This window comes from Blennius ocellaris (genome assembly GCF_963422515.1).
Source record: "Blennius ocellaris genome assembly, chromosome: 15".
NCBI lineage: Eukaryota > Metazoa > Chordata > Actinopteri > Blenniiformes > Blenniidae > Blennius > Blennius ocellaris.
In genome coordinates, this window is record NC_137664.1 from 4567163 (window position 1) to 4593199 (window position 26037).

Below are 26037 nucleotides of genomic sequence, written 5' to 3' on the forward strand. Positions count from 1 at the left end.
AACAAGGGTGTCAAGTGCATTTTAGTTCAAGAGGGCAAATACAGCCCAGTTTCACCTAATAGCCTTTAAATTTACGCCTGGAAATTCAGTCAAAAGCTCCATTCTGGTGCAAAATACAGTGAAATGTCCAAAACAAAAAAAAAATTACTTCTCCTATGACCATTGCATAATGCATGTTTATATAAATTCATCCTGACAGTTTGGCTTTGAGGCTAATGCCAGTTTGCTATTTTTCATGTCAGCACCTCCGATATCTCAGCTCAGGTCTCAATGTTGTGTTGTGTTTGCTACTTTTAAGAAATGCGTTCAAAAACCTATGTTTTCTTCCACATTTGTACAAATTGCTTGGTGGTTTGGCCAGATTGGAGCTTCTTGCGGGTCGGTTTTAGCCCATGGACTTTATGTTTGACACCCCTGATTAAAATCATCAGCGCATATTTATCTGTTTGTACGTCTTTTAGCAAGATTATTTCAAAACTACTGCTCGGGTTACGCCAGTGGTTCTCAATTATTTTCTGTCACGCCCCCCCTAGAGGACAGAATTTTTTTCAGACAGGCAGCCTGTTGATTAGTTTGAGCACTGCTGCCACCTAGTGGCTGGAGGCCCTTTTTTTATTGTTCAAGCATGAATAAAGACACTAATAGTGAAAGTCGCGCCCGCCTCGCGCCACCCCTGACACCCCACCACGCCCCCCCAGGGGGGCGCGCCCCACCATTTGAGAAGCACTGGGTTACGCCAACATTTTCACCGCAGAGAAATATTAGGCCACGAAAGATTCCATTTAAAAAAATGTGTGGTGATCTGGATTAATTTTATAGGCTTTACGTCAAAACTACATTAAAGATTTTTACCAAATTTCTGAGTCCAGGTCAACCTGGTGACAAAAATCTCTGATTGCTCTTGTTTATAATACAACTACTACTACTACTACTAATAATAATAATAATAATAATGATTGTACCCTGCCCTTGCCCACAGAAAGCTGGGATCGGCTCCAGCACCCCCGAGACCCTGAACTGGAAAAGCGGGAAAGAAGATGGATGGATAATAATCTGTTGTATAAAAACTACCCTCTTCAAGGATTGGAACACATGTTATCAAAACGGCATCAACTCCTTGACACTTCCAACACCCCTGCATCACTTGCGAAAACAATAAAAAAAAAAAAAAGAAGAAGAAATAGTCTGCCTCCAGCAGAGACTGCAGAAAAAAAAGAGCACAGGGAGCACTTGCAGTCTCCATGCCACTGCCAAGAGATGGCTCTGGGGGTTGGGGGGGGTGGGAGGATTCTAGTTTTCGTCTAAGGGGAGGAGGGAGAAGGCAGGTGAAAAGGATCTGTCCCTGTGAGCAAAGTTAATATGGAGAATGAGGGGACAAGATGAGTGAGTCAGACGGGTACAATGGAGTGATAGTAGTGCGCTACAGGAGCATGCTGGAGAAGCACAGAGGCTGGAGCGCTGTCCGAGTGAAGGCGTGACGCCTGTTTCAGGTGGACTTCCGTCATTCTAAGACGGGAGAGCCGAGCCGAATGGAATCACGACGGGCGATTCGATTTTGCACGACTTCACTCGGACAGTGCTGCAGGTACAGACGTCGGTACACAAAACGCACACGTGCAACAAAGCTTTGGCGCACTCGCACACACACTTACCCCTCGCCTCAGGCTCCGGAGGCAGTGCATTTTGGGTTTGGAGGTCATGAAGTCGTTGAGGCGGTGGGAGAGGGGCTCCTTGTGCTGCTTGGGAGACTGGGGGTCGTTGGGAACAGCAGAGGGTGAGGGCGGGGATGAGGCTGGGGGGGCAGGTGGGGGCTGGTGGGGGGACGTTAACAGGGACATAAGCTACCAGTAAAGAGAGGGAGCCATGACGGAGAAGAGGAGGAGGAGGAGGAGGAGGAGGAGGAGGAGGAAGGAGGAGAAGAAGAAGGAGGGAACGAGAATTCAACGGAAAAAAGACAAAGGAGGAAAAAGGAGGAGGGAACACAAACGAAATAAATAAGCCTCCTACAAATATTTAAAAAAAAATAAACACACAACAGAAAAACCCAAACAGAACGTAAGAGACAACCTAGTGTATGAGTCGTTATGTTGGAAGATTAAAAACTTTAAACACATTGACCGTAAAAAAAACTAAGGAAAATAAAAGTTGAAAAAAAACAAAAAAACAGAACAAGAGTGAGTAGGAAGCGTAAAAATGTGTTAAAGCAAAGCAGCGGCGGCAGCAGCAACAAAGCAAACAGCGGAGTGTTTTAATCCAAAGCGCATGCCGGTTTCCATTTTAGAAATCCCCCCTTTTTCCATGTTTCATTTCCTGTTTTCCTCTTCCCTTTCCCCGACCCTCATCAGCCACAACGAGAAATCTGCCGCATCCCAGAGGACGTCAGCCGCCGCGTTTAAGGCCCGCTCACAGTGTGAGTGCTTCTCGCTGTCCCGAAAACATTGGGGACTGCATAATTCATCCAGCAGTAGTTCAGGAGTGAGCGAGTGAAGCGACGATGAGTCCTTTGAATACCACACGATGCGCATGCATGGGCAAGTGTTTCAGAAACAGAATTACAAGAAACTTTTTTTGGGGTCCAGTCGCTATTAGTCTTTCATGCTTAGAAAGAGTAGAAATACCTCTTTAGTACGGCTCCCAAAGCAATCGCGACACAAAAGTGTGCTTAATTTTTGGGAGATTTACACTACTAGCGAGTATTAAAGATTAGTTTTGTCCATTCGGGCACCTTTTTGAGGTTCCACACCTGCAACCAGTCATTCTCTCCCACACACTCACTCGATTACTCACACATGCTCTGGTCTAGTTAAAGTACCCACAATGCCACCAGCCCATAAGACAGCCAGAGATCAGTTTTGTTTGGTTTTTTTTGTGCTGTTCAGAAGCAAGGAGACAAAGAAAGCCACTGAATGCCGATCACCGGCCAATTGGGGGGAAAAAAAACAGCAAAAGGCCAACTGTTACTTCAGATCAGTTAATATCTGCCAGTTGAGTCCGTCCGTGAGAGTGAAGATTGAAATACATTAGTGTGTGTTACAGAGGGGAGGCTCCCAAAAAAAACAATCAGTGAGGGTGATCGCCGGGGCAAAGGGGTCGTAGAGTCAGAGGGGGACAGGTGGCAAATAATAACAACAACAACAACAACAAAAAAGCCGGTACTGATAAAGAACTAGCAACTAAATTTCTCCAACTTAACATAAGAAATAAATCATAAGAATGGAGTCAGTACTAGCAGTGTGACAGACACTACAAATGTAAACATTCAACACGTAACACGTCTACAGCCACTACGAGACGCCAGAACAAATAGGACGTATCAGGTTTCTTTACCCCCCCCCCCCCCCCCTTCCCCCAACATTTAGAATCCACACTCAGGTGCAAGGTGACCTCCCGGCGTGAGGACAACACGCCCCGGCCCGCGAGGCTTCGCTGCACGCCTGAGTGTGCAAGTGACGTCGGCTGTTCAGTCGCGTGTTACCTTGTTTTTGTTCTTAATGAAAGGCCACAGTTTGCCCTTGGTCTTGCCGGTGGGCTTCTCCTTGCCCTCTCTGGAGTCCGACAGGCTGGTTTCCGACACCGTCCTCTTCATGGCCTGGCCGTAGTCGTGGAACTCCACGTCTCCCGGGGGCTCGAACCCGGACTTGTAAGACTCCACCACCTGCTTCGAGTCCTGGGGGTGGGAGATGGTGGGAGCAGCAGTTAGCACATGGGGATCACTTATAGAGATCGTTTTACCAATTTAGCAGCATAGAACCTACTAAATATATTGACAAAAAGCCTAAAAATAAGGATTAACCTCTTCACGACGAGGCGAGAGAGCGAATCACAACGCCACCATTCAGCCTCCCCAACCACAACATTAACATTAAATGGTTGTACTGCAGTCACTTGATCTCACAATCTGCTCCAGAGGAGAAACATAAGGACACAATAATAGGTTCTGATTTGCTGCGGAAAATCTATTAACTTACAAATAGTAGAATATTGTGAAAAATGTGGCAAAAATCAGGCCCGAGCCAAACAAACAGCAGTAGTTATGGCGTTATGCTACAAAGCTTAGCAGTAGCAGTGAGTTATTTAAATGTGGGATGGGGTAAGTTACTTTAGTGTTGGGCGTTATGTGTGGCAAAATATGAAAACAAGACATCGTGCCGAGAAAAAAATACGCTTAAAGTTGTAATTGTAGTCCATAAATGATGCATGAATTCAACAGGATGAACCTATTTAAAGCATCTGGATTTTATAGAGTAATAAAACATATTGGTGCAACAAACAACATGTATTTTCTCCTATAATATTAATGGAAAAGTTTACATTCAAGTCTTATAATGTCAAGTCAAGTCAAGTCACTTTTATTTGTATGGCACTTTAAAACAGCTGTGGCTGAAGCCAAAGTGCTTCACATAAAAGACAAAAATAAAATGTGGTTAATTTTGTTGATTTCTTAAACAAGTGAAGTTTAAATTAATTAAAATGAAAAAAAATGTGTGTCAAATGTGTCAAATAAGCTGAAATAATTCTAAAACTCGTTGGCTAAAGCACGTTTGAACTATTTTTGGGTCAAGTGCCTTTTTTTTTCTATTTGAATGCAAAACAAAAGCAACAGGCTCTGTGTCTCGGTGAGACTGTCCAGCTAATCAGCCGACCTGCAGATAAAACGTGACACACCAGTGAGCCGCCACGTCTGTTTTTCTCCACGTGATAACAGTTAGCGAGTGTGTCACGAACGGAAAGAACGCTTTTTTCTTTTCTTTTTTGTCAGTTTGTGGGCCACAGAAGGAACAGGAAAAGACCTAAATCTGTCAGGCAGGAGTTATGAGATTGAGATTGGGGACTCGAGACGCACAGGAAGAAGAGCATTAGTCAAACTGCAGTGTCCGTCAGGCCTATCTGAGGAGATACGGGGGTCCGATATTAGCTGTTGTGCTCCTCATAGAGGAGGGGAAGAGGGGCAGACAGAGTGAAGGGAGAATGTGAGGTTATCCACTGTCTCTGTTTACTGGAGCCAGACGGTAACAGGCCAGAGCCGTCTCCCTGGAGCTGGGCCAAGTTTGGGGGAGAGGGTGGGGGGGGGGGGGGTCTTCACTTGTTGTCATACAGCAAACGGCCAACATGTGTATATTCTGTATATATGGTGTGTCTGCTGAGATGAATGCAATGCTGAATGTGAGAATGGCTGCCTGTGTTTATTGTATGTCTACTGTGTGTTTTTAGCTACACCGCAATTTCGTTGTGCAATTTTATTGTACAATGACAATAAAAGCTTCTAATTCTAATTCTAATTCTAATTCTAATTCTAATGTGACACCTCAATACGTCTTCTTTTCAATTCAGCAGAACACCAATTAATGACTATTAAGCAACCAGAAAGAAGAGAAGGCCACGGTTGACAGAATGACGATGGGAAGAAAAGTGGCTTTAAGGTGATTTCCAAAGAAATGACCTTATCAGATTGGTGGCATGACAGCATTGACAGTCTCTCAATTTCTGCAAATAACGCATGAATGAAGCAGATGGTTTGCTCAATGCAGCATAATGATATTTTTCCCCCCCGTGCTGCGAGAATCAATACAGAAATGTTGGCACATTTGGCACAAAGGGTGGCCTTTAAAGAAAAATTGATATTTACACGCTACATACTAATTTGATGGAAAAGTGACAGGCTTTTTTTTTTGTTTTTCACATCAAAGAAGGATGTTATTACAGTATTTAAAGGATCTGCTTTCCCAGCTGAACTTCTCAGTCTATCATCGTGATGCCAAGTACGGATTGATAAATATGCCGTGCAGCTGCACTCATATCAGTAAGATACTGAGGCACAAACTGATGAAGGAAGACTCTAAACGCAGCCATTTCAGGAGATTGTTGTGTCTGGAAACAAGGCACAGCACTATTTGCTCAATATTATCGTCACAACATAAATGTAACTATTCTGTTTATCATGCGCCAGCCAATGAAATGAGGTACAGTCTTTTGATGGTGACGCAAGCCAATTCCTGGTGTTATCTAATCGATACTAATAAATTGAGGAAACTGGTGAGAAGGCCTAGCATAACCAACTAAAAATAAGAAATATGAAAAAAACAATGCATTCAACCTATATAATGCAAAATGTATAGCATTTACAAATCAAGTTCAACAGAAAAAAGACGCGACTGCAAGAATGTATAAACTATTTTTTACAAGCGCCAAACAAATTCCAACGCGAACTAACTTAGATATCCACTGATTTAATATGTAGAGACGTCATAAAAGTGTAGATCATTTTACATTTTGAAAATCAAGATGAGTTTAGAAGGTTTAACTCAAAAGTTAGGAGTGAATTCAGAATTTGTATAAGTTGATCAAAAACCTCAGATCAAACTGCTTGATTTTCTTGACTTAACAATCACATAATGTTAAATATTTGAACTCAGCGGGGTTTTTCTTATGAAGCTTCTCATAAAAGATGAAAGAAGTTCTGACTGTAAAGTTTTTCCATCGTAGCTATGATGTCAGTCGTGTTTCTGTTTTACTCTCAAGAAGCTTGAATGTGTGGAGCATCAAAGTAACTGAACTCAAAAAATGAGTGCACTGCTCCTTTAAGAGGAACCAAGTGTGTTGTTTTGAAACAGAAAGTCCACTGAAAGAACTCACAGGGGAAACACATCGAGTTTCATCTCGTTGATTTTTCTTACTATAGAGGGGATGCCCCCCCCCCCCCCCCCCCCCCCCACTCAAATTAGATTCATTTTCTTCACCTTCTCTCTTTGAATACATACCCCACCCACACAAAATTCTGCTTTTCACAGGTGATTTGCTTATATTTCCAAAAATCCCCCTCAAGAGTCCCATTCCACAGGCACATTTGTTGCTTAAGTGAAAGCTGGATGGTTTTGTGTGTGGGTTGTGAGTGACAGATCGTGGGAGCGAGTAATACGTCCCATATGGCGCCGCTCGTGCGCGTACGTATAATCACCACGCATATAATACTTACAGCTTTGGGCTCGATGGACTCGGCCGCTTTCGTCATGCCGTCTAAACACTTCCCCACGATAGGCAGCACTTGGCGGTCCACATCTGCAAACGTCTTCATGCAGACTCCTATCCTCTCGATTCTTTTCTCCTCCATGTCTTGAAGTTTCTAGAACAATGTGCAGACATAATCGCGCATGAATATACAAGCAGGCGAAGGGCTGTATTGGATCGTTTATATTATGTAAGGCGTCGCTTTTCTGATACCGAGTTTGATACAAGAAAACCAACAAACACAGTAAAACGTCTAATTCAGGGATGTCAAACTCATTTTACTTCCGAAGCCACAATGTGTATTAGTGCTTCGGGCTTTCTTTCCCTTTGTATTGTGATATAAAACGATGTTTGAGATTAATTTGGCTTTAATTTCTGAAACCGCCACGGCTTAATGTTGGCAACAGCCTTCCGTGCATGTTTTCACAAATTCAGCCCCACAGTATGACGTTAATGCTAATTTGCTTTCTCTGCTGCATGACTGACCTCTGCGCTCTGGTTTTGATTTGCGGGCCGTATATTTGACACCTGTGCTCTAATAACGTGCTTATTATAGACAGTGGGGCCTTTTTCTGATAGTTATTTGAATATGCTGTATAAAATCCCTCACAGCATAACAATTGCCCTCAGTAAGAAAAGCCTCTAACTCTCACTGTTTCCTGCATGTTAAAAATTTATTTTTAGTCCTCAACCCCCAGAGGGGGAATGCGGGGGCGGTGGGCCGCAAACAGCTTTGAATTCACAAGCTAATGATTGCACTGCGTATTTGGCGAACCTAACGTGTGTGGGCTACATTAATAAAGAAGTCTGTATAATAACAATGCTGCTTAACCTGCTGCAAGAAGCAAAGAAGAAAAAAAGAAGTTGTTTTTCGAGGGGGCTTGCAGTTGTATTTACCTGGAATATGTTAGGGATGACTGTGTAATAATGTTCATTCTGCTCCTGGTTGAACTTTTGCAGGTAGGAGGAGTAATCGCCCTTACTGTCAGCAGCCATCTGGTGCCTCATCTGAGCTTGCTGTCGTGCCTAAAGGAGGAGAAGGAGAAGAAGAAGAAAAAAAAGCACACGGACAAACACGTCATCGACAAGCTTCGCTCTCTTCACTGAATCTCAGTGTCGTCTGATTTAAATAGACATATGAGTTACAGGCATACATACATATATAGCCAGAGTATATTAAAAAAAAAACAATAAACGAGGTGACATATTTGTGCACGCGATCACTCATGCATACACGTAAGCACAGAGCTCGTGGAAGCACAGTCACAGGTGCAAATCCGAGTCAAGAAGCGGCAGCAACAGCAGCCTATGGCGCTGGATTATAAGTAGGCCAGGACAAACATATAAAAGGGAGAGAGACAACAGTCTGCACTGCCCGCAGAATGGGCGGGCAGGGAGGGGATTTGGGTTCTGACCGCCCATCCAGTCTGCTCGATAATGTTGATTATTCTAAGCTGGTTCAGTCTCGGGGTAAGAAAAACGGGCAGTCAGAAACGCAGCAGGAGCAGCCTATTACAGATCCACGGCAAACAGATGGAGATGAGATTATCTCAGCTGGACAGCATGTGACGCGTGCACGTCCGTACTGCGCACGTTAGTGCTCGTGCAGCTAAGTACTCGTATCTGTTTCCTCTTTCCATGAGATCTGAGACCTGGTCCACATAGAAGTACTGATTTGACTAGCTGATCTGCGACAAAGAGTCACCTTATGAACCTGTGGTCGTAATCAGCCTTCCTGCTGCTGAGTGCAGATGCACGATCAGAAAAAAAACAAAACCCTGCAGCCTCACAACTGTGTGGGGGCGGAGAGGGAACATAACCCTGATCTGTCATATTCCAGAGGGAGACGTTTAAAGGACCCCGTCCAGGTTTCACCTACACACCAATCTGGGGCAACAACTGAGTCTCTCACACACACACACACACGCACACACACACACACATATGGGCAAGTAATTGAGGACAAGTCAGGAGAAAAAAGAAGGAGGACACCTGTCAGATACGAAAGGTACGTTATGTCCAGCGCATGAGGGACGACAGATAAAACCTAAGTGGAACGGTGATATTCACTAACCTCCCCAGTGAAAGGAATGTGGATTCCAGAGGAAAGCGTATGTGAAAGTGCAGCCAATTCATAAAATCTGTGTGTGCCGGCCTGTGAGCATGCATTTAAGCTTGTGCGCAGTGGTGGTGGTGGTGGTGCTGCTGTGGGTGCATGCAAAGTGTGCCGGTAAATGGTGGGGCTTTAAACATAGCAGTTGATGAAAGATGCTGTAAAAAGCCACTGAGCCTGCAGACGCATCACATCCTGTCATCATTTCCTGGAAGAATCTTGGTCTGGTGTTACTCAGGACTGCGCCTTTTCACGCTCGGCCTCAGCTACCTATGTTCATGCTTGATATTCATGTCTAGATGGGGTGTACAGAAAGCCTTGCTGCGATAAATTTGCAATATTCCGCCAGATATTCTGTCTAACACATGGAAACATCAGGGAAAGTGTTGAGCAGAATAAGACAGAGCAATTAGCCACCGATCACAGTCAGACGGGACAAGACGTGGTAAAAGGCAGGCCACATGTCAACCTCTCCACTAGACCGTGTGTATATGTGTGTATATATGTCTGCTTGTGTGTGTGTGTTTCTGTGTAACACAAGTCGAGACAGTGTGTGTTCCCCCCCCCAAAAAATATGAAAGGTTCTCAGCCCGCTGGACCTACCTTAAGAGAACTTCGCTTCAAGGCATAGCATAAAATAAACACACACATACACACACACAAAGGGATTGTTAGCTGCTTCCAGCTAAACAAGAAGTTGCCATAGATGCACTTCCTGGACGGCCAGAAAGGGAACTTTGTGGAACCATAAACAAACACAATCACTTCTGAAATACTGGAATAGGAACCCTGTCGTGCTCGCCCATTGTTTTTTGTTGTGTGTTTTATTTTTCTAATGCGTTACGACTGCTGATGTGTCTCTATGTGTGTGTGTCTGTGTGCACGTGTACCAAGACGCTCCAAAATTAAAAAAAAAAAATTTTTTAAACCACAACAACAACAAAAAACTGCTGTGGCCAGTGTGGATATCTGTGCTGTGAATCTTAACCCCAAATTGAAGGGATTTGGTTGCCAGAGGTGGAGAGGGAACAGTTTGTGGTTCGCTCCAACGGAGCAGGAAACCACAACACCTCGAGCTCAACAAACTGCACCTCCCGTGCATTAAAGGAAGACACAGCTCATTGCAGGCAAAACCAACTCCGGGAAGTTCAGTTGTCAAAAAGAAAAATAATACATCTCTGGAAACTCCTGACAGCTCTTTTACTGGTGGTGAAAAGAAGATGGGAGATCTTCATTTATAACTCAGTATACACAGCAAAATATCTCATTAATGAGCAGCACAATGAAATGTTTCTGTTGAGAATAAAACATATAAAACTCTGGATACAACATCAAATGATACAAATTTTGATTGCCAAGCATCTGATTACCTTAAAAACATTGTTTATGTTTTCTGAGAATATATATGCACGATCCTAGACAGAAAAAGATTCATTATAGACATAAAGGACACCTTATTTTCCTAAATTTTTTATATGCACATACAGAGACAATAACAAGTATCTGTTAGAAAATGATATGTAAGGAATTGTATTTCTTTTAAAGAGATGGAAGAGAATACAATCATCTCACACAGATATTTACATTTTGAAAGTTCAGCCTCTTTTGTTCAAAGTTCTTGATTTCTGAACAATGGACATGTGATTGGGTGAACGGGAACAGAAAAGGATAAGAAAAAAGCATAACTGAGAGAAATGTCACGTGGCTGTTTAGAAGAGCGTTAAAGGGCAGAACCGGCTGTTCTACAAGTTTTAGTTGAAGTAAATCACATTACAAGTGAACGTACGCTGCAGCTGATCATCTAAGAATGAATCATTTGAGGTTCCTGGAGGCAAAGTGGCCAAAACCCAATCCATTTTTTTCAAATACAGGACTCAGGATGAAATACAGGAGTCTCTTGCTTTATTTCTTTTTTAAATTTTATTTTCAAAATCAGACCCAGATCACAATCAGTGAAAACAGTGTGATTGGTCAGCTCACATTTTGCCCAGTTTCTATGTCTGCTTTTATGTCTGTCCACCTTTATACTATTTGCTTCCTTTTTTCTTCTAGATCTATCATTTGACCATATTTCCATCAGCTCTGATCACATAAGCTTCAAATACTGATCCGTATCATTCATTTCACACGTCCTTGACCACAGCATACTATGTATAACGCCACATCTTTTTACGCATGTGTAAAATCATTTAAGGACTGCAGATGGATCTCAGCAAAAATAACGGAATTGGGGCTGCAAACCTCCAGTGTGACCAAACCCATAGATACAGCGTTTTATTAAATTAATAATCGCAATGCATTTACTTCACATTTAAGTTGGAGCAGAAACGATGCACGCTTCTTTTGCTTTCAACTAACAACTCAGTAGTTGGAGCGGGAATACCGTAATGTACATAAGCTTTCAGTTTGATTTATTTTATCGGGTGTGCTATGAATTGAATCAAACTGTCAGTGAGGCTCTTCTGAACAAGTGGGAGTAACATCATAACCGTGATCAAGCAGGAAATGGCTCCTCAGTGGGCTTCTATCTACTTCCAGACAAACTCTGGCACTTTGTGCTTGAAGTCTGAATGCGTCACACATCAAAAGATGGAATACGAGACGCGACAGGTGCCAGACCTGCCGTCTCTGTGCAGGGGATCTCAGTTGTCGGTTGCAAATAAACATTTTGTGAGCTCACATTGAGCTCACAGCTCACAGCAGTAATTCCAGTGTGTTTAGAACAGCACGGTGCATTAACATAGCCTTTATGAATGTGCTGTCGTGCGACATTTGTCCAAAAGCATATATTAGGCTGTCTGATTTTTTTCTTTATTTTTGCTCTAATATAAGAAAAATCAGCTTTAATGCAAACTCAACATAACTAATAACATGATTTTCTTGATTTTCAAAAAGAGCTGAAAAGAAAAATCACACATATTGGTGAGTAGCGGGGGACTTTAAGTATATGCAGCCATATGAAACCGCTATTACAACCTCTCATGGGTGAGTATGTCACTTAATAACATCTGGCAAATAAAAGATCTGTTTAGATGATCATTTAACCCGAGCAGTGGTACTGTAAATAAAATTAAAACCTAAAAAAATAGGAAAAAACAGCACTGCTATATATTGATTTTTGAATAACATTCTTAGTTTAATCAATTATATAACTGTAATCAGAGACAAAAAACAACTTGTTTCCAATCTCGTTTCTTGCGCTGCTGTGCCGGGTGTTTCCAGTCGGGTTCGGTGTTAGCCTAAGCCTATTGTGGCACTTTGGCTGTACGTCCAGAGTGCAGAAAGGCTCTTTATTCCAGCCTATATTTGCATAATAATCAGGTCTGAACTGTGTCAACCCGGAGCCCGAGCTCTCCTCCGGCAGCCGATGAGGCAGCGGGAGCACGCGCTGCTGACCCATGATGCCTTGCGGGCGTGGGAGCCATGTGGGTTAAAGGATGAGATTTTGTGGGATCTTTTGATTGGTCGTGACGGCAGGAAATGACATCATTTGCAGGCCCAGAGGGCGGCGGAGGGCAGGGGAGGGGGGGAGAAAATTTCCTCATGTGCTGGTTTACTGACCCAAACACCAAGCTGGATATTTAGTTCTTTTCCACAAACCCATATGTGTAATCCACATAGAAAACATTAACTCAGCTCCTCCCTCTCAGCACAGAGGAGCGTCCGGTGGCTGCTTGATGACCATAATGAGAACTCGCTGCTGCTTTCTGCTTTGTTGAGAAGCAGATCGCTGTACAGCTGTAACAATGACAGCTTTCACATACACACACACACAAACACACACCTACAGTAATTCACACATGGTCACTCCATCTTTGCTCTCAACCGTGTAAAAACAAAAAAAAAACAAAAAGGAAAAATAGGGGATAAACTGAAATATAACTGGTACGATGCCAGGTGGGAGGGTGAGAGAGGCCAGGCAGTTGTGTAAAAGCAGGAGGCGGAGAGCCAGGGCCGGGGGGGGGGGTTTACAAGCTCACGTGATTGGCGGCTGCTGCACGCGAGTGAGATGACACATACCTTTTCCACATCGGCCTTTGTCACGTTAATGTCAGCGTCCATCTTCTCGAAGTACTGCTGTGCTCTGTCTGCCTCCTTGCAGTCCCTCTCGAATCTTCTTTTACACTGAAATGCGACGGGACAAAAGCTTCAATATGACGGGAGGCATTTCAAGAGTACGGTAAAAATTGACATTTTGGATGAGCGAGGCGACGGACGTCATAACGCGCATAAGACGTCACGCACATTTTCAAGGGTCAGTTTATGTCACTGACACAGTCATGGTCAGGGGAGGTGGGGTTTGTTAAGTCTGAAGCCTGCAGATTAAACAAATGTTCATAGTGGTCGTTTGTGCACGGAAAAACAAGCATTCATCCGACCCCTCCGAGCGAACAATCGGTGTTTGTCGGGCCAGCGTGCACTCTGAACCGCGTCTATCAGCCTCACACACAAAGCTGTCATTGAAAGCACATAGGAGTTTGAGAAAGACAAGGCATTTATGCATCTCCCCTGCTCTCTCCCTCTCTCTCTCTCTCTCTCTCCCTCTCCTCACTCGCAACTCTTTCTCTCCCTCGTCAAAGGGGCCAGGCGGAGATAAGAAGTGGAGCTCTGTGCAAGCTCTCCTTTTCGGCCCTTCATGAAAACAAATGAAACGGACAGTCAAGACCCGCCGTGAAAACGTCACACTGAAAGCCTGCACCGATTCGTCACCGATCCGTCTGTGGATGGGCTTCACGCAGTGTTGTCTGTTTAAAAGGCTGTTTTCTTGGCATCTTCTATAAATCATACTGTGGTATTACAATGCAGTCAGGAGTTGAATCGGGATAGATAAAGTGAGCGCACAGATATTAAGCCTGGTGCAAACGTTTGGTTTCAGCTGATTGGCCAGCGAGAGGTCAACCACAGATTATGAATCAAATGAAAATTAGCGTACATTATTCATGCAACATAACCACTGAGATTTCACTTTGAAAGTGCACCTGAATGGGAATCACAAGTACTCGGCAGAACACGCAAAGAAACGCTAAAGTTTGGTAGCTGCACATCAGCAAAAGTAGTTATGTGAACTGTTTAACTGCTTTTTTAATAAGACGTATTTATTAACTGAACTGAGTAATTGCTCCCTTTCACAATAGTCCGACTTTTTCATGAGCCCATCTGGTGAAAATTGAAATATAGCAATTGTTTAGAGCTTAACTAATAATCTAATAGCATCAATTAAAAAAAAAAAAAAAAAATAGATATAACGGGATTTTAGCATTCAGACAGGGGAACCGTGTCATTCAGTTGTCACCCATAACTTTATAATCATTCAGCATCTGTCTGCACAGTCATCACATCCTCATTAGAGGCTACGTGTTGACCAAAGACCAAACAAGAGCTTCCTCACGGCTCTGAACGTTCGGTTTTCAAGAAGCTGACTTCTTATCGGTGTTCAATTCTAAATGATGACGTACTTTCCGGTCACACAGCTCCTCTGATGCAACATGTGCTTTGGTATCATGTGGGATGAAGTCGTTTGTGCCTCAAGCGATGGAAGTCACTAGACCTTCAATTCAGAATATGTCTGCAATGGTACACTTTGTTATATCTAATGTTTTTTTTTACTTAAGAGCTGTAGCAAATCCCAGGATTGACTTCTTTTTGACAGATTTGTTTCTTTTTGCATATACGAACTACTACTAATAATACTGTTATCTACCTCTGGCAGCACATGAATTAAAATCTAATCATTGTTGTTTAACTGAATTATATTATTTTGGGCAGATTTTTAACTAAAGGTTATGAGCAAAGTAAAGCAAAGTGACACATCAATCTGCAAGCAGAACTGCACTGTTTTGTTTTAAACTTATAGAAATAAGCAACTTCACCAGAGAAATAATTCAGCTCATCTCAAGCATTTTGTGTAAATTTCAAGTTGTTTCCAAGGCTGCAACTTAAATGCGTGACGTTGCTATTATTCAAGCTCTAAACTGAATACACACACAATATGAATATGGATATTTCAGGAATCCAAATCAGATTGCATACTAATACGAGGAGGAATTGTGACGAAGCAAATATCGTGCATATTTTCTCAAATCGGTTTCGACCATAAATCCAGAAGGAAACTGCACACGAATGGTTCACTTACAGTTTCCAGCTGTTTCCACGAGCTCTCAATGTGCTGCTGGGCTTTACGTCCATCATGGAAGTGCTGTTAACGAGAGAAAAGAGAGGAAAAAAAGATAGATAGAATATATTATTCATGAGCTTAGGGGATTTAAAAGTAGATGAACCTGACCTTGAGTTATTAGGGATTATAAATTATAGGCAGTTCGGCGTGACACTCTCAAACACAGCATTAAATACCATTAATATTACACACTGCAACAGGAAAGCATTCATATCAACTGGGAAAGTAGGGCAAATTCACATAGATACTATATTTTAGCCACATTAGAAATTATGACCGCATAACCTACAAGCTTAGTGCTCAGAGATTTGTCCAAGCCCGAGCAGATGGCTGGGAGTCGATTTGATTAAAGAGCCACCAGATCGCATCCCGCCAGGTGCAACAAGACTCGACAAAGCAGCAGCAAAAAAAAAAAAACACCAGAAAATGCATTGGAGGGTCTTTTTGTTTTTAAATTAAAGAAGCAAAATGCACAGCAAATAAATCAACAGTGGAAAGCAAGTGCCCACAAGTCTATCGAAGAGGTATTTAACTTGTGACATAGGGGCTCCAACCTGGTTTGGGGGGGGGGGGTAATCATTCATACTGTGAAAATTACCAAAAGATGCTGCAGAGAAAGCTAACTGTACCTTTTTGTAACAAAATTGCATTAAAATAAGGAAAACATGCATGCTTAATTCAGAAATAAGACTGATAACAATCACTATGGAAAAGAGGATTTTTGTTGTTGTTGTTTCACATTGTACTTTGTCCTCCAGTGTACCTTTTCTTCATCTGATTGTGCTTTTACTACTGTATATAATAATGGTTTACATTTATAATGGAGTATAATGCATTGTGTTCAATGGAATGACAATAAAAAGCTGCTGTAGTCCCTTTTACACTACTTTTTATAAATACTTTTGTTTGTACTTCCCAGTCTTGGGGAGCACAATATCTTCAATATTTAATACTTAATATTCGATCTTCTCTGTGTTTATTCATCATATTTATATATGAAAATAAATAAATAAATATATAAACTCCTGGCAACACCATTCAGAAAACAGTTTGTGTTCCAAGCATTGCGGTCAGCTTGTCAGACTATTTCAAGCGTTTAACCTTCAAGTATCCACTCAAAATCATAATATTCTCACTCTTTGCTTGAAAGAACCAACAAATACAACTCACTGTGAGCTTAGTTTTGATGTAAGATTTCAAGACGCAACGTTACCAAGTGAAAATAATGAAAAAAGTTTGATTGACTCACAAACTTTACATCAACAGAGCATGAACTAAACCATAGAAAAAAAAAAAGCAGGAAGATACTGTAATTCAAGAGGAGAAAGAAAGGTGGATGTCGATCTCAGTGCTTGCCAAGTGTGGCATATTGGACTCGTCTCGGTGACAGCTGCTGGTGTAAACGCACACAGCATATGAAATATCTAAATTTTTGGGGGGGGTTTTTGTGCGAGGCCTCACTTGGCCTGTCGAGGTACGCTCCGCCCGCAGGCAGAGCACATCTCTCAACAGCTCCCCACATGGGATCACAGCCAAATCTCCAGGAAATGCAAACACTGAGGGGCAACTCTGGTGTTGAAACAAAACAAAAAAAATCACATTGTGATCACTCTTACAACATACAAATTCTTCCCTGCCTGTGTTAATCGGACCCCCCCCAAAAAAAATCTTTCAAAAAGAAGTCAGATTTGAATGAAAATGACACGTGGGCTTGAATATCAATGAGGTATCCCCTGGTTACTGCGGAAGCTCGGTTCAGTGGCTGAGTTGAATATCGATGGTGCCATTCAGTAACGGATCCAGACCTTTTAAAAAGAGCAGAAGGCGACTGCAGTCTGGGAGTTTTCGTGGTCAGGCGGCACAAGGAAGTCACTATTTTGCAAGAAATGCGAAATGAACGCTTGATGAGGATGGCGAGAGGGGGGGGAGGAGAAAAGGAAAAGGTTTCCTCACCTGAATTACACTAAGAACAGTTAGTGAGAATGCACCACAGCGTACCTCAGGGAGTCACACTTCTCATTTCCCAATGAGCCAATGAGGGAAGCTGAGCAAAATAGGGAAGTGCTTCAGTGTTTCGGAGGAAGTACTTGAGTTGAAAAACGGGAGACTGTGGGGATGCTGAAGTCCGGAACATGAGTGTTTTGTTGTTGGCTCAAATGTCGATCACCATTAAGTGTAAAGCCATGTTAGTCTCTTTGCTACAGTATCCTCACACTAAATGCCCCAATAAAAAATGTATCATTCCCCTGACCACCTGTGGATCGTAAGAAATGAAAACAACCATCGGGCATTTACTCCGAACCTTCACACGTGAGGCTATAAAAAATATGCTCTTCTAAATGATAAGATCACATGATGACACCGCAAGGCTTTTTCTCAAGGCGCCACACCACAGACTGGCTGACATCTTTGTTCCACTGGAGCATTCACGCAGCCAAATATTTATCTCCATAACAACATTTCTGTTAAAAAAAAACAACCCAACGTCTCATCTGGATAAGCAAAACATACATCACAGTGAAAGTAAACAAACTACAACGACACGGATATATAAGATGCCCTAACCTAAACCACACAAAGACAAATGAACTAAAAAAAAAAAAAGGAGCATCAGCCATCTGGGCTGCAGGTAAACACCAAATGGAGCAGCCATCCAAGCAGATGCTCTGCCGTGTTGACTTCAACATGTTTTAATTCACAAGACTCTAAACATGCATTGATCTCTGCTAATCCGTCCAGTCCTCGGCGGTGGAGTCGACGTAGTGGGTCGCCTTTCTTCTGCTCTCTGCCATCACTAACAGGATGTGGCTGCTGGCACCGTCAGGGACATCTGCCCTACTTCAACACAACTGGTCAGTGACCTAAAGCTGCCGCTCTCACTTACACAAACGATCGGGAAAATGTGCGAGAGCCTGAGTACAAAAATACTGGACTTTTTTTTTTTTTTACTATTATATCTCTATATATAGTATTTTTAGACACCACTGCAATAAAAGCAGGACTGGAAAGTATGAGATCAGAGTCAGATTTAATATCTATTTAATAATGCAATGCAGGCCTGCTAACGCTGCCATGGCTGCCAATGCAACAAAGAAATCCCTCATGTGTACAACACAGGTCCTCAGGTTCCTCCAAGCATTATAAACCCGGGACATAATGAACTTCAAATGCTTTTGTTGCAGTGTTTGTAATTTAATTAGAGTGTTCAGGTATGTGTGGGTGTTCGGTCTTTCTGCCATATACTACCGCTATGATTTTATGTAAGTTATATTTTAAGTACAGATGTAACATGACCTTGACAATACAAATGACCCCTGTTTCATATTTGGATAAAGGCTTTGTATATCGACTCTTTTTTTTTTTTACTGGAGATATAAATGTTATTTTCTACATTAAAGGTAAAACTACAACTTTGTTAAACTACTGAAATGTTTACATCCAGCGTTATATGCAGTAATGAATCATCTCAGCCCATTCCTCATGCAGATCTCATGCAACTGTCATGCTCCGGTTCCACCTTCTGAAGCATTTCTGAGCTACAGCATTTTTTAAAAACTCTTTAATAAAACTATTAGTAACAGTGGTAAGCACCTGGAGGAAGCTGAACACCATGTCTCTGGTCATAACAGGAGCAAAATATTAGACACCGAATATAAGATTGACATTACCGCAACGTGACTTAGTGGTATAGAGTTGTTTGGGTACAATATTATCGACAGTTACTGAAAACTAGATTTCAGTAACTTCCAGTTTGGTCAAAACCTGTTTAATCACAGTACAAAATGAACGTAAATATCTTGTGCTAATAGTATCCGTGCTGTGGTTTTGGAATTTTGAGCAATAATAAACAACACAGTGATTATAAGCATGCGTGTAATCACATAGACATTTAGAATATGATTTCCAGATGATGGTGTAATAGTTGGGTTAAAAAATGAGAATTATTTAAAAGACCACTCTCTTATTTTACATTTCAGTGTACTCGTATTAATACTGCTCTCTTTTACTTTAATATGAATTTGACTTGTTTGATCCACTACTTCCAAAAACATAGCATCATATAATTTTTTTGAGGGGATCTCATCTAAATATCTAATCTTCAATCCAAATAGATGAAAGCTGTTTTCATTTCAAAAAGTGAAATGGTATTATTCTCGTGGTGGGCAAGGCTTTAGACAACCGTTATTTGTGGACTCTCTGTGGTTGTAAATGTCAAAAACGACTCGGTGTTTCTCTTATCTCTCTCGCTTTTTGTTTGTCCTCAACTGATATGAGCAAGACAAACACTCGCGAGCCGCACTCTCAACCTCTGGAGACACACACACACACACACACACGTGTTTAGAAACTGTCGTATCCTTTACAAGAAACACAAAGAAGAGCAGAGAGACCTCCTGAGCTCGCTGACAAACCAAGAAAGAAGAATCTTGATGCACATGTACACATGTGCACACTTGACCCTGAAATAATTTGTTCGTCATTCGCTGACATGACTTGCTGCATAGGAATGTACACCTGCTGTAATATACAGGTGTCGGCACACGTATAATCACAACACCGGAAAAGGGAAAAAAAAAAAAAAGAATAGAATTCGTGGAAGAGCTTGAGACTACAGGGACCATCGAAGCTCCACTGGTGTTTTAACAGTCGGGTGACAGTTTAAACAACCTTCTGGATTGACGCACACCTCTATATCTAATCATCGGTTATGCCTCCGTTTTTACCCTGTGGTCACACGTCTCACCTCTGCCTCCTAAAAATAAATGAAAGACAATAACCACTGCCACCTAAAGAGGTTTTACTCGGTGATATAATTCCTGCTGACTTTTCTCTAACTGCATTTTCAAGTTTTCTGATCTTGGCAACGTGAAAAAAGTATATTTTTTCTAGTTTTTCCAACCGAGTGAACACGTCGAACCACAATTTCTCTCAATAGTGAAAGTTCTCATTACAAGCTGAGCTGCAGCTATAAAAGAGGAACACAGAGTACCAAAGCCAATTGTACTTTTACGCGGACATGGAGGAAATATGCTCCAGCGGGTGACTCGAACAGATGAGGTCCTGCGGAGTGTTTAAGGGTCTTTATCGGTCCTCATTACAGAGGACACCTAAGCTGCGCGATCAGAGGCTTTGGCGAGGACGCCACTATGCTGACTGAACACCTTATTGTGACTCCTCAGCACAAACACCGTCCAGCGAGACTTAGGCTCTTCAATCCCATATTAACCCTGCCGCCACTTTAACAAAGCGTATTACTCCGTCAGGTGTTAAACAAGCAATGCGTAGCAAGTGAGACAGTACCTTTTAGAATCATGTTACAAAATCTGCCTCCACTTCTATCAAAACAAGCATATCTATGCTCTTAAAATCCCTTGAAATAACAAGTCTTGCCCAGAGCTTAGCTTAGCTAAGAGGTCCACCCAGGGGAAACAAGAAAGGCAAGGCGGGGTGAGTTATAAAACTACCCCACATGGAACTAATGAGGCATTATTTTGTTCCCTTCCTTCTGGGGTCGTGGTGTGAGTTTTACCTGCCCAGTGAGCTCCCTTATAAACCCAGAAGGGGCAGGACTTCTCCCTCCTCTAATCCCACTGTCTGGGTCTGGACGAACCGCTCAAAAAGAAACACAGGAAAAGTCTCCAAATGAGATTGAAAACCGAGCGACTGCTCACAAACTCCATTGAGAAAATCAGTCAAGTCGTTTTTCCAAAGCTTGAATAGGCCCTTTTATAAAATCCAGTATCTTTCTGTAACCAATGCCCATGAAGCGTTTATTTCAGTTTCTTTAAAACTCAATAGTCTTTTCGACATTTCAGCATGCCAAAGAGTGTCGTTCTCCACCATTCATGAAGTTGAATGAATGTGTCTTTTGAGAAAAGAAACTTTACAAAAGACAAACAAGATGAGATGTTAGTGGACAACATTTCCCCTACAAGGCCACTGTTCTGATTATGACTGAGAAACTATTTGCCCAATGCCTTTAAATGAAACGATCCTCTGTTCGGATAAGATAAATTATGGGACTCATGCTTACGAAGGGAAACCCCCAGCCGCGACAAACTGAAGGAACACTGTTGTCGGCTTTTTTAGTCAAGTCACATGACATATGATCAACAATATCCAGCGGGGGGGGAAACGTGGCGCTGCAGCGGAGGGGGGGAATGGGAGGAGAATCACGGAGAGCTAGAGAGATTATCATCGGGAGAGGAGAGGAAAACGGCAGATAAACGAGGAGGAAGAGTGGTGTCAAAGTGACATCCTGCAGCCTGAATGCAGCACGGGTCTGTTTGAGCTTCCTCTTTGACAAGAGACAAATGTGTGAGAGAGCTTCGCTATGGTGAGCCAAAGCAGGCTAAAAAGGGCAAAACGGGCCGGGAAGAGGTACAATTTCACTGGAAACCCCCCCCCCCCCCCCCCCCTTTGTCCTTCACTCAGCTTCAAATAAAGTCACATTACTAATAACGTGGTTCAGGACATCAAGGTAAGTGCTGCAGCGGTGATGATACTTGCTACTGAAAAATGAAAGAACACTCCAAAAGAGAGAGGGGAAAAAAAAAAAACTGTAGCTGTGCCTTTGAGCAGCACTTGGGTTTTTGGTTTTCCACTTCATTTCCCTCAGCTGGACTTCCAAGACTCCAAGAGCTCATGACAGATTTTTCAGAAAAGCACTTGTTCCAGTCGGGTGGCTCTCTTTTCTTCTTCTCCACCTCTTCAGGCGACTCCATGGGTTTTAATGGGCACCGCATTGTTGCCTATATGTATCAGACGCTGCAGGCCAGAATCGCTCTCCCAAATCCCCCTTTTCCCTTGGTTTTTTTTTTTTTTTTTGAGAAAAGTGACATCAATATGTAAGAGAAGCATGCGGTCCTCCAACCTTTTGTGAAGTGGTTTAAAAGTCTGTGATGAAAGAGAGATTATGACTGTGCTCCATGAAAAGGACTCAGTCAGTCACGTTCTCAACTTCTGGTGAGCCTTTGGGTGCATCTATATTTACTCAGCGATGACCTCACTTCACTGAGAGCAGCATGTGCAGAAGGAAAAGGGCTGCTTTGGTTTCTCATAACCCACTCTGTCTGTTGTTAAATGCTTGATTTGGGGAAATAAGAACCAAATCGAAGTACAAATCAAACAGATGAGAAAGAATTAAAAAAAAGCCTCACCGATTTCCTCTCAGCCTTGAGTTCCTGCAGGTGGCGCGAAAGGTCGGCGATGATTTGGGACGTCAAGTTCTCCGCTATGACCTCATGCTGGCCAGCGTAGTCGTTTAACTCATTAAGTGTCGACAGGAACGCTCGACAGAAGGTGTACCTGGTGGAGCGACGTCAGGAGAAAGAGGTTAGCGCTTGAAAATAAAGGGAATGTTACTGAAAATAAAAAAAGCAACACATTGGTGCAAATTTAAATGCAAAGTGTATTTATTTTCAGTAATTCAATTCAAAAGTGGAAATTGTATATATACAATTAGATAGCACTATACAGAATGTCAAGCATCTAAAATATTTTTTGCTTTATGCTTTAAAATCTTAGCTCGGCAATTTCTTTTTTTAAATGCTTAAATCCTTTCAGTCTATGAAATTTTTTTTTTTTAATTCAACCTTTCAATGATATCCTTTTTTAAGGTGCTCTTGTATTTCAGGACGGAATTGGCGCTTTTGCATTGAGTGAATAAAAAAGATCGGTCCTTTAAATAAAAAGCTTGCCCAAAGCAAGGCCAATCAGCTGGTTGATCTTTTGAGCAGACGCAAATGCCAGTGGTTTCCACTTCCTCCTCTTACTTTGAAAGGATGTGAACAGGCAACAGACCACATGGCACTGCCTCCACCTGCCGCAGCTTCTTTTATTTTGTATTCACAGATATGAATCATGTTAACTTTGATAAGACTTCTGCTTCATGTGCATTCATGAAGAAGTAGCAAAATATAAAAACCGAGACCCCAAACATAAAGGTATCGACAATAACAACAAGCGAGCCCCTAATAATCTGCCTGTATGAGCATCCTTGAGATCCTGACCATACAGATGCGCTTTGCTTTGTTCAGGTTTTGTTTTTGTGGCTTACCAGTAAATAATTCTGAAGTGTATTTCATAAAAAAAAAAAAAAGCATGTCAAACTGTTCTTTTATAGCACTTGACAGGGAGGACACTTCAAACTTACTTGCTCTCTTCCTCTTCTCGTGAGTTCTTCTTAGGTTGATATTTCTTTGATAAGTTCCTGGTGGGGGAGGGGGGGGCAAAAAAAAAAAAGACAAGACATCTCTTACTGTATCTTTACAAAGTGCCCAGTCTGCAGATAGCAGTGCAACATTTCCCATTATATTTCCCTGATGCCACCCTCATGGAGCTGCTAAAGCATCTTCCAGAGCACCATTCAATCCAGCAGAGTGCTGTCTGCTCCTTCATCTCTTCCCCTCTCCTCAGGTTGTAAATCATTGCCCTGGGGGGGGGGGGATTATGCGAGCATGCATGAGCAGCCAGTCACCAGAAACAAGAGTGCCTGCTCCCAATGCGACTGTTGCCCTTGTTTTGACTCTGGCTGTATGTTACATTGCATGACAGACATGAGCGGAGTGAGAGGAAGAAAAAAAAAGATGTATAATAGACGTTGTGTGACGATAAAATGAAACATGTCAGAGTGACGTTAGGAACAAGCATTAAATAGTAGTCCTGAATCGTTATATCTGAGTATTTATAAGTCAGTTTTCTCAATCTTGCAACATGAGGCAGACGACCACCACATCGCTTGTCGTTCTGTAGAGATACTGTGACATGCTCCTCGCCGGACTGGCACTCTTGTCAGCAACACATAATAACGTATACTGTTGCTCTGATGGCTGTGGCTGCACATGGCGAGCAGATGCCTACAGGAGTCTTTGTCTCGATTGAGAGCACTGCTGCAGAGCAAACACAGGCCCAAAAAAATGAGCTCCGAAGTGAAAACAGAGACCGTCAGAAAACACAAAGACAAAATAATCTTCCACTGCCTTTTGTTTTGGCATCTAAATGCTTTATCTTGCATATCTTGTAAAAGGGCAACCTTAATTTTTGCCTCGCTGAATAATTCATGTGTTTAAAAAAAAAAGAAAAAGCTGTACATGTAAGGTCTGCAGCTCGCTCTCTCTGCCCACACAACCCCTACACACACACACACACACACACACGCAATTTCCCTGGTGGTGTTTGCACTGTTGCTAGGCAGATCTATCTGTCTATTTCGCTATCTGCCCTACTCACCGCACGTCTAATTATAGCAGCGATTCCCACTCATTCATTCAGTCAAGGCCAGATGCCATGTGACAGACTGTATTTGCCCCACTCACCCCCATGGCAAACTCATCAAAATTAGGGTAAAGCCCAGCTCCTATTAAGAAGGATTAAATAGGTCCGGTTTGGCATGTATTTGTGTACAGAGTGTCTGGGTATGTGCACATAAATAATGACACGCTTCTATATTTAAAGTCGCTGGAAGAGGATATCTGCGCTGGTTCGTCAAGGCATTTTTCACCCTCACTCGGTCTCTTTTGATAGCAAGACTACTTTGTTCTGGATTATGCCAGACTGGAATTTGGGGGTTGAAGAGGAGGAGGAGGAGGAGGAGGAGGAGGAGGAGGGGGCATTAATGCATTGCCCTGCAATGACTAGACCCGAAGCATTGTGCATGTTTACTACAGCAATGCAAGAGAAGAGGATTACTCCTGGATTAGCGCAGAGTGTGGTTGGTATGGTGACAGAAATGGCACAAAGTAGAGTAATAGCTAGAGATGCCGTTCATTTGTTAAGGAATGTACGTTGTTTCGTGTAGGAACTTCCTCTGCAGTTGTGTTACAGCTACTAATCTCCGCTCTACAGCTGGTGATCAATAATTACTGCCCCCTCAACTGACCTAGTTCTACTGTACTGGTGTAAAAAAAAAAATGTTTTCACAGTTAATCTCCTGGTCTATAAAGTAAAATTTGTCTGAAAATCACTGGTTTTGTTGATTTAAGCTAGATCTTTTATTATGCCTATTTCCTTTTTAGGATCACATGTGCAGAGATTTGTTGCTTCCAAAACAGAAAAAAAATCTTCCTAACACAGAAATGCTCAACCAACGGGCCAGTTTCATTAGTTTATCGCTTTTAATTGCTTTGCGTTGCTTTGGGGTGGTGTGTGCCCGTCGGATTTAAGCCCGATTCCACGAGCTAAGTTGATTACAAAGGATAATTAGCTCTGACGTGTGTCAAAGTACCAAAACAAAAGAGGTAGTGTGTTGAAAACACTGTAAAAAGTGTAATACTCATGCTTCCCTGTACACACTTCCAGTTATGAGTACATATTGTGCGTTTTTGGTTCATTAATAAAACTGAATCCAAAATCAGGAAGTAAGTTTGCATATATCTTTTTTTACATCAGGTCTGTGTTCAACACTGGTTTTCACATTTAACTCGACAACATAAATATATTACTAATATCTCACTCTGTCTTTAAATCTCTTTCGTTTATTAAAACCAGCAGGGGAGTTAAGTGATTACTGCAGACATGCCTTCAGAGCTGTATTACCTTTATACTCACACTCCTGCAATCTATTTGTCTAAAATTGCATATTTTGAAGTCATTTTAACATTTTCAGATGGATAAAGATGAGTTAATGAACATGCTCTATTAGCTTTATTAGTAATAAGCTCATTTATGAAGATGAAGTCATGCAGCTGCAGTGAAGCGTGTTTTGAGCTCATCATTGTTGCAATTTAGCTTCAAAAAGCAAGAA

At 42.1% G+C, this 26037-nt stretch overlaps 1 protein-coding gene across 3 annotated transcripts in view; it reads right to left on the reverse strand.

Annotated features, from left to right (window-relative positions):
• The window catches only part of fnbp1b (formin binding protein 1b), a 64237-nt gene that overhangs the window by 15844 nt on the left and 22356 nt on the right, over positions 1–26037 (reverse strand). For 2 of the 3 annotated variants that reach the window (XM_080510508.1, XM_080510509.1), the window contains exons 3-10: positions 23449–23505; positions 22454–22601; positions 15252–15314; positions 13139–13243; positions 7903–8031; positions 6974–7120; positions 3476–3667; positions 1653–1841 (exon numbers count right to left, since the gene is read on the reverse strand). In XM_080510508.1, coding sequence (XP_080366634.1) covers positions 1653–1841; positions 3476–3667; positions 6974–7120; positions 7903–8031; positions 13139–13243; positions 15252–15314; positions 22454–22601; positions 23449–23505 — 1030 coding nt within the window. The remainder of the gene's footprint in view (positions 1–1652; positions 1842–3475; positions 3668–6973; positions 7121–7902; positions 8032–13138; positions 13244–15251; positions 15315–22453; positions 22602–23448; positions 23506–26037) is intronic. The other variant, XM_080510510.1, reaches the window with a different exon arrangement.